The 9,853-nt window shown below is 50.0% G+C and overlaps 1 protein-coding gene across 6 annotated transcripts in view; it reads left to right on the forward strand.

Annotated features, from left to right (window-relative positions):
• Dcp1b (decapping mRNA 1B) overlaps nt 1-7,432 on the forward strand; it is a 38,808-nt gene extending 31,376 nt beyond the window's left edge. For 2 of the 6 annotated variants that reach the window (NM_001431840.1, NM_001431842.1), the window contains 3 exon segments: nt 537-1,376; nt 3,562-3,738; nt 5,807-7,432. In NM_001431840.1, the coding sequence (NP_001418769.1) occupies nt 537-1,376; nt 3,562-3,738; nt 5,807-5,887 (1,098 nt within the window). In that variant the 3' untranslated portion in view covers nt 5,888-7,432. 6 annotated transcript variants of the gene reach the window in all.
• The last annotated feature ends 2,421 nt before the right edge of the window (nt 7,433-9,853 follow it).

Consider the following 9,853-nt stretch of genomic DNA (forward strand, 5'->3'; position numbering starts at 1 on the left):
CACGAGGGCAGGAGCGGACAGCAGCCAGGCCATGGCATTGTACATACCTACCCTTGCACATTAGATTAAAATACTCATTTCTCTCTAACCTTGGCTTTCTATAGTTCTGTGGAAAGCAGCCAAGAACCTGGTGCTCCTACAGTCTTCTATTTTCAGCACATCTTGTTCTCAGCATCCCTAGATGGACCCTGGCTGTCGAGATGGGTTACCATGAAAACATGCGATCTTCTAGTGTAGAGCCTGATTATACACCCTGATCCGAGAGCTGCAGGCCCTCAAGGATCACACGCATGTCTTATCAGCAGAGACACTATGGTATAGCAGCAGTCCTGGGGGCAGGGAGGGGAGGATGCCGTGAAGATGTTAGGTATTGCAAAGGTCTCAGGCTTTCCAAGGTAATAAACCACCTCTGTCACTGACCCTGTGTGAACAGAAGACGCCTCAGGGAGCTGAGCTGTGCTTCACAGCCTCCCCTCCCATAGCTAACCTACGTGAACCTACGTGAACCTATTTTTAGACGTCTTTTCTTCCCCCAGACCTTGGACCCTGAGCCTCAACACTTACCTTTGACAGCGCTATTTGGGAAACAAGACAAAGCCCCTTGTCAGGAAACTGTGAAACCATCCCGGACCTTTGCCCACCACCATCACCATCACCACCACCACCAGCAGCAAGAGAAGCTTCCAGTTCATCACGGGGTTGCATGCTCCCTGGCCTGTGAGGATCCCAGGAAGCTCTCACTCCCGGTGGAGAAGCAGCTATGCCCAGCCATTCAGAAACTCATGGTTGGGAGCATGGGGCTGCACTCCCTGCCACAGCACCCTGGACAGTGGCCCTGTGAAAGTGGCAGCCCCAGCCCTGCAGGGGGAATTCTTCCTGGTCCTGTCCAGCTGGGGGCCCCCTGGAATGGTAGGGCTGCACACTGTACACAGAGCACTTGCAGAAGCCACAAGCTGTTAGAGCAGCTTCAAGGTGCCCCTGCCGCAGTACATAAGTATAGCTTCTGTGCACCTGCCAGTCCAGCCGTGACCACTCAGGTGGCTCCAGGCCAGAGTGTGGCCCAGTCACAGCTGGTGTATTTCAGTGGCCCCCTTCCACCTCCCACGCCAGGACATCAGGCTCTCGGGAAGGAGCAGTGTGCACCACCAGCACAAGCGGTGTCGCTCTCTGGCAGCCAGGAGAGCAGCCCCACTGTGCTCCCTACTCAGGAGCTGCTAAGAAAGCTCCAGGTAGTACAACAGGAGCAGCAGGCAGCCCCCCGGCCAGCCTTGGCAGCCAGGTTCCCTGTGTCAGCCCAGGGATCAGGGACAGAAAAGCCCTTGGAAGCCTGGGTCAGCAAGACAGCCAGCATGGAGAAACAGGCTCCTCTTCTGCAGGTAAATATGTACTGGGGAGAAGGCTGCTACAGTAATGCAGTGGAATCTGCAGCTCACTGCAGTGCTCCAGGGAACACGTATCTCATGGGTCTCCATAGAACAGCTGCACAAAGCCCCTGGGGTCTCTGTCCTTCACCTTGTCCTTTTGCCGGGATAGATAGAGAGGCTTCTGTGTGCTTACAGTCTGCCTGCTGCTTCTCTGCCATTTAGAGGGAGTTTATTTGTAGAGTTAGCTCTTTGTCATGTCATAAGGCTGAAGACCAGCCCAGATGTGAGAAAACACCTACTCTTTGAGTATGGAGACCCATGGCGGTTGTCTCTTAACATTTTTGAAATGTAAACATCTGGCTGATTCCTGGTTTTTGCCCTGTGGGTTGATTATTGCTTGCTCATTGGCTCGGTGTATGATTTTGAGTGCTTTCTACATGTTAGTAGCCGCTTTACACAGCCAACAGTCTTGCAGGTTCTTACAGTAAGCAGAAAGAGTAGTAAAGATACTATTGTGTTTATTGCCTTCTAGGTGAACACTCTCATGAAGGCCATGCAGGAACAAGTGTACACCCACAAACTGCCAGAGAAGGGAACACAGTGTAATTGCTAGAAATAGTGTATCTTTCTGGGCAGAGAGTTGCCGGCACCCAGCAGCACTGAGGTAGTGAGCCAGGGTCTGTGGACCTGCTGCCTGCAGTGGCATCTGAAGGTCTGACCAGGTCTGTTCACCTTGGATTGCCATGAGCGGCTGAAAACCTGCTGCCTTTAAAGATCGGAAAGTTCCCCCTACTTAGTATATTTATATTTTATTTTATTTATTTAAAACTGTTGGCCTTTTTGACTTGTTTTATCACATAGCTCAGAGTAGGTCCTCAGAAATTGAGCACTTTTTTTCTTAAAACAAAGGCCTTGGGCATACACCATGTATGTTTGGATATGTGAACATGTCAGGGTGTTCTTTTTTATTAAATCCCAGATGCAAGTGCCTTCTGTTGGAAACTGAGACTTTGTTCCCTCTCTCAGTGCAAAGCAGTATTGATTCCCCTTTTAAATGTCTGCTTTTCACTTCTCTTTGTTGATTTGGAATCAGAAAATCAGGGTTAATAATCAGCCTTAAATTTCTACATATACAATTCTCTTTGTTTTTAGTTCTCACAAATGCCAGGCACCAAATAAGGAAAGTGTGCTGTCAGCCCACGCAGTGCTCTTCCTGCTGCTGGGCCTCCTCCTCTGGGAGCATTAGCTCTCAACACCTCTCCTTGGGAGAGCAAATAGGAAAGCTAAGAGAGACAACAGCCTGTCTTCCTCTAGGCCATTTTCTGCCCCCAAAGATGCCAAGGGGATGATGATAAAATTATAGCCACTTCTATGCTGCTTCTCCACTTACTCTTGTGAGTTTCAGAGGCTGGGAAAGAAGATGCCTTTTGTTACCTGAGTTAGAGACACATGGCAGCTGTAGGAGTCAGTCAGACCCAGTTCAGAATGTTGCTTGCATAATTGGGAAAGCCATTTGAAAACTTGGTTTTAGACCCGCCAGCCAAGGAATTAGGTAGACTCGGCAGACAGATGGGTCACAGTGCTCCATGCTCCTCATCCCAGGATCTGCCCTCACCCTGTCCCCATGCCCATGACAGCCTGGAGAAGCAGAAGGCATGCTCTCCATAGATAACGAGAGAAGGAACATACAGGGCAAATGCACAAGTCACAGTCCCTCCTAGGGACAGGCAAGGTGTCTCCTTGAAGATCCAGGGTTGGGAGCTGTGTGCATCTCACCAGCATGTAGGTGATAGGACCTGGGTCAGGGCAGTGGACAGCGCGTGCCGGCTAAGGAAAGCCAGCAATCCTAAGTGCCTGGTTCCTGAAAACTAAAGTCTGGCCCAGGAAGAGTCTCATGCACAGAGGTCATGGCGTCAGCAGGTGGATCCAGAGCTATGTAACAACCATTGAGGGCAGTTCCAAGGGTAGAGCAGGAATAGACCTGCCAGCCTTTCCCACCCCCGGACCTAGGGGTGACTTCCACTGAGTATCCCACTACCACCATTGTGAACATGGCCTTTCCTCTCTGGAGCTACACTTTGTGGGTTGCTTCCTAACCCTGCCTTGTGTGTGTCTTTGCTGTGAGCAGACCGTGTCATCTCAGTGTGTCCCTGCTGCAGTGGCTTCTCTGCTCACACCCCCTGTGGTTTTCACACAGTCTACCTGTGCCCCACTGAGGGAGACTGATAATGGGCTCATGGCCCTAGGAGGCCCAGAACTTCCTGCTGCCTCCTCCAGCCTCCTTCTGCCCCTGCAGAACTGGGAATCCTCCACCATGGCCAGCAGGCCCCTCACCAGGCTGCAGCTCCAGGAGGCACTGCTGAACCTCATCCAGGTAAGACTGTTGACCTAGCAGTGGGCACCAGGGCAGACTGGGTTGTCTGATCCCTATTTGGACTCTCTAGAGTGCCACCACCACCCCCAACAGCTTCTAAACTCAGTTGACTGGAGGATATGTGGAATGCTATTTGTAGCCTGAGATATCTCAAGCCTTCAAGAGATTTGTGACGTGGAGGAATGAGTGAGGCCTCCTAGGTGCCAGCAGCCAGAAAGGAAGGGGCCATGTGATGAAGGATCTCACTACTGGGAACAGTGGTAGAGCTCTCTGGGACAAGCTGCAGTCTTAAGCCATATCAGCCGTGAGTGCTGTGAACACAGTTCAGCTATGGTTGTGAAACCTGCTGCTGAGAACAGGGTGGAAGGATGCCTCGTCAGCCCTGCCTTGGGTGACCCTGCTGTTCTGTGTGGGAACCCGTGAACTGTGCCATAGTAATGCTTACAGGAAACCCCCTTATATGCCAGCGAGATCAGGGAAAGGTGCTTGCCACCAAGCCTGATGAAAGAAGGGATCCCAAGTGTTGTCTTCTCACCATGTGTGCATCGTGGCATAGCCACATCTGCACGTGCACACACACAGGCACACACATATACATTACATATACATGTATACACACACAAACTAAATCCATAAAAATACCAGTTAAGACCCTCTTATTTGTCTAATTCCACAGATAAGGAAACCAAGGCTTGTGTTTGGCCTGGTGCTACACTGAGCCTGGCTGCCGTGTTCCTGTCTCCTCTTACGAGGACCTTATCAGTTAATGTTCCATTGTGTAGCAGAGAACACTCCCAAGTGAATGACAGGCCTTGGAAAGGGCAGTGCTCGAAGCCACGCAGAAGCAGACACCTCCACTATTGTGCTGTAGCAATCCTTGCAGGCTGTCGTGAAGGTGTTTGTAGGCTCTGTGAGCGTCAGACAGCTGCAGGAGAACAGGCCAGCCTTAGTGTTTCTGGTTCTCCAGTTGATGTGTAATCCCTCTTACTGAAAACATTTCTAAGGTAACATGTTTTAGAAAGAACAAAAAGGATGGGACTGGGAATGAATGTCTGTTTGGAAGGAGAATGGCAGTCTGCTATGACAGCCTTGCTAATTGAATTATATCACTAACCTTAAACATGCACTGAGATAGAAATCCTCACAGATAAGATGGCCTATGCGTGGTATGGTCGTGAGAATTAGAGCAAATGCCTGCAAAGCTACGTTGCTTTTCTTGGCTCATCCCCTTCTGGTCACATGACCCAGAGCTGTAGGTTGTGACTTAGCCATTTAGTCCTGTGCCCTCTGGTCTCTGTGTGCATTTCACACTTCTCCATGGTATCCATTTTATATTCCCAATATACTGCTAAAAGTCACTCAGGGCATCTTTGTAGGAAAGGCAGAATAGTCTCTCTTTATTCATAGTTTGAGCATGCCACTGACTGGTGTGGAGAGGGAATAAGTCAGAGGGTGAAGCATTTGAGTGGGAGGGGAAAGCCTCAAGCACTCACCAAGAACACCACTGCGTAGCCCCAGAGTTCCCTTCCCTGTTACTCAGGCAGAAGAGCGCAGAGACTCCCTGTCAACTGCTATTCATTTGCCAAGGCCAGAGACTTCCCAGAGGTCATGGGAAGAACCATGCTAGCTGTGGTAAAGTACCAATGAGCCACACTGTGGGTAAAATCCCAGTGAATGCCCGAAACAGTAATTTGCAGCCAGTACTGGCAGCCTGGAGGGTCTGTAGGAAGGACCATCCAAGTCACTAGCTTCTCCTACCCTATGGCCAAGACACTGTGGCTCATTCCTCCCAGCCTCTCCTGCACCCAGCACAGCTAGATTCCAGGCCGCAGGGCTGCTGGCTGTGCTGGGTGTTCTGAGCACATGGCCTTCACGGATGGACAGTGAAATCGGGCAGCTCTGCCCCAGCCTTGCCTCCAGCCCCTTTACATCCACACGCACAGGCCAACCTGTCAGCCGGCAGCGCAAACAGCAGAGGCTGCTAAGGCCAGCTCAGCTCCAAGCAGGCAGGAAGTCTTGCTCTTGCTACTCAAGTAATCGTCCCTGGCCTGTTGGCTCTGTTTTCCAGAATGACGACAACTTCTTAAGCATAATCTACGAAGCCTATCTCTTCAGCGTGACACAAGCCGCCATGAGAAAAGCCACGTGACCAGCTACCTGAGAGCAAAGACTGAGAACTAGTTTTCCGGGGTCTTCCTGTGAACTGGTGTGACCAAACACATTTATGCCTTTTTAACAAAGTATAGTGATGCAGAGTAAAATGTTTTGTACTATCCAATGTCTGGGGGTTTCCTTCCTTGTTTTTGACAAATCACACCCTCCCGTATACTCAGTACTACAAATTGAGTAGTAGATGATTTTGTCCAGGTCATATAAGATTAAATTTTTCCTACATTTATGAGGCCATTTTAAGGAGAGTTGTGCTCTTCGTGGGAAGGGATGTTCTCAGAGCTGTTTATTAATAGCTCAGGGTAGAGAACACAATTGCCTAGTGCTGGGTTCTGTGTGCCATGGTGCTTGATAACCACCAGGGGGCGGTGTTACCCCACAAGTTACCTACTACCGGGTTCGTGTGTTTTGGGAAGCAGTGAGGACTTTTCTTTAACAAAGTCAGCCTTTTACTTGTAAAGCTTCAGTTGTCATGTTTGATCTGAACCTTTGCAGGAAGAATCTTTCTGAAGTCATTTCTAGCCAGCTTTCGTCTAAGGTAACCGTTCTAAGTGTTGACAGTGGCCCAGGCTTGAAGCAACATTCTGTTTCTCAGTTCAAGTTAGGGCCCAAACAGCCAGCCCTGGCTTTCAGACAGACACAGTTAGAAGATGTGGCCTGAGAATAGGTGGTGGCTATTCAGGGGCAGAAGGTCAAAGATTCTCTGTGCTCTGTAGAGCTCTGCGGCTGTGTCCTGTGCAGAGAGATGAGAGGCAGAATCCTAGAGGGAGAGAGCAGAGCAGCCTGGCATTCCCTGAACAGTGCGTGTGGGCATCCGCCATGCTGCGCGTTCACAATGAGTAAAGCTGCGTTTTTCTGTCCTGGTTGTTCCTGGATCATAAAGAGATCCTTGGGTTGCTGCTTTGCAGTCAGACCTTACTCTTTCTGTGGAGATGAAGATGGAGGCCGGAGGTCGTTTGGTGCAGGTGTCTCACAGCCTCCTGATGCCTGGACCAGAAAGCTTTTGCCCTCGTTCTTCCCTCCAGGCAGCAGCATGGGGCTGCTGGGACAGCGGCACTCCCATAGGAGGGCATGCCATCCCCTCAGGAAGAAAGCCACACGGACAGGGCTACCCTCTGCCCATCCTCACAGCACACCGCATCGGCTGTTGGCCTCAGGAAGGGGTGCCTCCCACACCACCCAGCACTGCTCTGACTCTCATGGATCTCTCACATGCTTGACAGTAACTAGATGCACCTCTGTGGTCCCAGAAGGAAAGTGGGGCCAGAGATACCCATGGTTCTGTAGTCCCGAGCCAGGGAAAGCTGTCACTTTCCTACATGTTCACTAAAATTGGAGCAATGTTAGGCTAGGATATACCCCCATGATAGACCACGTGTCTAACACAAGGCTCTTGGTTCAATCCCTAGCACTTAAAAAAAAGTTATTTGGCCAATGGCCAATCTTTAAAAATCTGTGAGGGCTGGGAATGTGATTTGGTGATAAAAATAAACAAAAAGTAAACTAATGAAAGCATTTAAAACTCTTGCATGTTCAAAGTGCCTTTTGTAGCCAGGGAAAGATAAATTCTTAACATGGCTAATACATTTGAGGCAATGAATGGCTTCAGTTCATAAAATAGTTTCCCTTTCTCCACACGAATAAGTAAAACAGCCACTGCAGCCACCCGACAGAGCAAGCCAGGGTGGGTGGCCACTGCAGTGGGAAAGAAACCTGTGTCTGCGTCTTCAAGACTGTCCAGCGTGCGCCAACCCTCTTGCTCCTTAACCATTCAACCATGTGCTTCCAGACCTTTCAAAAGCTAGACCTATAGCTCTGAACAAGACACACCACTGTCCTTCAGGCAGGGGACATTGTGGGAGATGGGGTAGAGAATAGGCAAAAGGCTACAAAATACCACTGTCTAAACATGATAGACCATCCCGGCCATTCACTCGCACCTATAGGTACCTGCACAGACCCACACAAGACTTCCTACCATGGAAGAGGAGGAGCTATGGGCCCCATTCTTTACCAACAAAATAACAGCTGTGATTGGTAGGCTTTGGGAGAGAGGAACCACTTTGGTTGTCTTTAGATGTGTACCCATTGCTCAGCCCACCAGATCCCAACAGGTAGTTCCCAATCCATGGGCACACAGATGGCCCTGCGATTTCCATGAGTCACGAAACAATGACTAGATAAGAACATGGATTTGTGCGGAAAAGATCTGACAGGGATGCTAGGAGGGTGGGGGTAAGAATGGCTGGTGTACATCGCATACATGTGTGACGTTATCTAAAAGCAAATTTAATTCATACAAAGAGAAATCCTAGTACATAGAGTATAGAAAACTTACCATTAAAAGGAGAGGAAGGCCCAGGGCATAGCTGCCCCAGGCTGGAGAAGCTCCCTGAGGACACACATTGTTGGTGTTCTGTGTTCCCACACTGGGACGACTCTTCTTGACAAATCAGAAGGCCGTACGCCTCTCCTCAACAAAGTCCTGAGTACCTTCGCCCATCCTGTTCTCGCCCGTGGGTGTTAAAGAAAAGCCATGGTTTTTACATGTTGGTTTATTGCCTGGGCCCCCTGAGTGGGGGTGGGAAGGGTACATTAAAAAATGAGCACCCAGGCCCAGTCTTTGTCACCTTCGGCCATCAGCCAGCTCAGGTGCAGAGAAGACACCAACTGGTGTGCTAGGGTGACACAGAGGCCTGAGGTCTCCAGGACTCGTGGACAAACCCACTGCTCACTCAGACTTGTAGCAAAGAAGACACACACACACACACACACACACACACACACACACACACACACACACCCCAATAATGTCTGCTTCATCTAGACATGGTCTCTCCCTGTTCTCAGAGGAGTCAGCTTGCTTCCAGCTTCGGAGGATTGAGTCGTCGTTAAGGTTAATTTATCATCTGCAGCCAGCCGGCTGTTAGCCACACTTTGTCACGTGACATTGGCTGGCTGCACATATTGGTGGGTCTCCCTGGTGTCGTGCTGAATACTCGACTTGCAGATTGCAAATGCTTGGCATCCCAACCCTCTTACAATTAGGGAGCAGGAGGGGCGGGTACAGATTCTTGGTATGTTTAACCCAACCTTGCTTATCCAGACAGACTTTCACCAAATTTAGTTCTGAATAATGTCTTCCAACAGCTTAGAGCTCCATGAAAAGTACACAAATAAAAACCATGTGTGCAGACTGCAGTCTTAAAACACCAGCGGGGAAAGGAAAAGCAGATCACTGTTGGTAATGAATGGTCTCCAGGGGCCAGCAGACAGCACAGGGGGAGAGGGGCTCTGAGCCAGCTCTGAGTGCAGCTTAGGCTGAGTCCAGAGCTGCTGCAGACAGAAGTGAGCAGAATTCAAAGCCTGGCAAGTTGACTAGGGGCTCGGCAGAAGGGCAGTAAAGGGTGTTCTAAGTAGGCAAGAGGAGGAGTTGGGAGCCAACGCCAACAGTTTCCCCAGAAGTGTGAGAACCAAGGGGAGAGCCCAAAATATTTATGAAAAGGCCAGGATGAGCCTCCCAGTCCTGCAGGGAGAGTCAGGAGTTACAGACACTAGGCAACCCAAGTCCAGGCATTCTCTGTGACATGTCTAGCGGCTGTGCACACCTACCAGCCACTCAACAGGTCCAACTCCTTTCGGAGATCTGTCCTTATCCCCTACCATCTGTCTGGTATACATAGCACACTGGTACCTACATCATTCTGGGGCTTGAGACCAAGATGGTAGGCTCAAGATCTGGGTTTGTTATGAGCTCCTCACCCCAAGGGATGCTCTGCTAAGAGCTGCGTTGAGTGGGAATGAGCTGGATTCCACCTGTCTCCCACTTCATAAGTACTGAGATGGGTGTCTAGGGGTTTCGTGAGCCTAGAGTTAACATGGCTTTACAGCACACAGCTTTTGCAACAGTGTTCCTGGTCACAGCACCTCTGGAGATTGTGCCTCA

This window comes from Rattus norvegicus, chromosome 4 (assembly GCF_021556685.1).
Source record: "Rattus norvegicus strain SHRSP/BbbUtx chromosome 4, alternate assembly SHRSP_T2T, whole genome shotgun sequence".
Classification (NCBI taxonomy): Eukaryota; Metazoa; Chordata; class Mammalia; order Rodentia; family Muridae; genus Rattus; species Rattus norvegicus.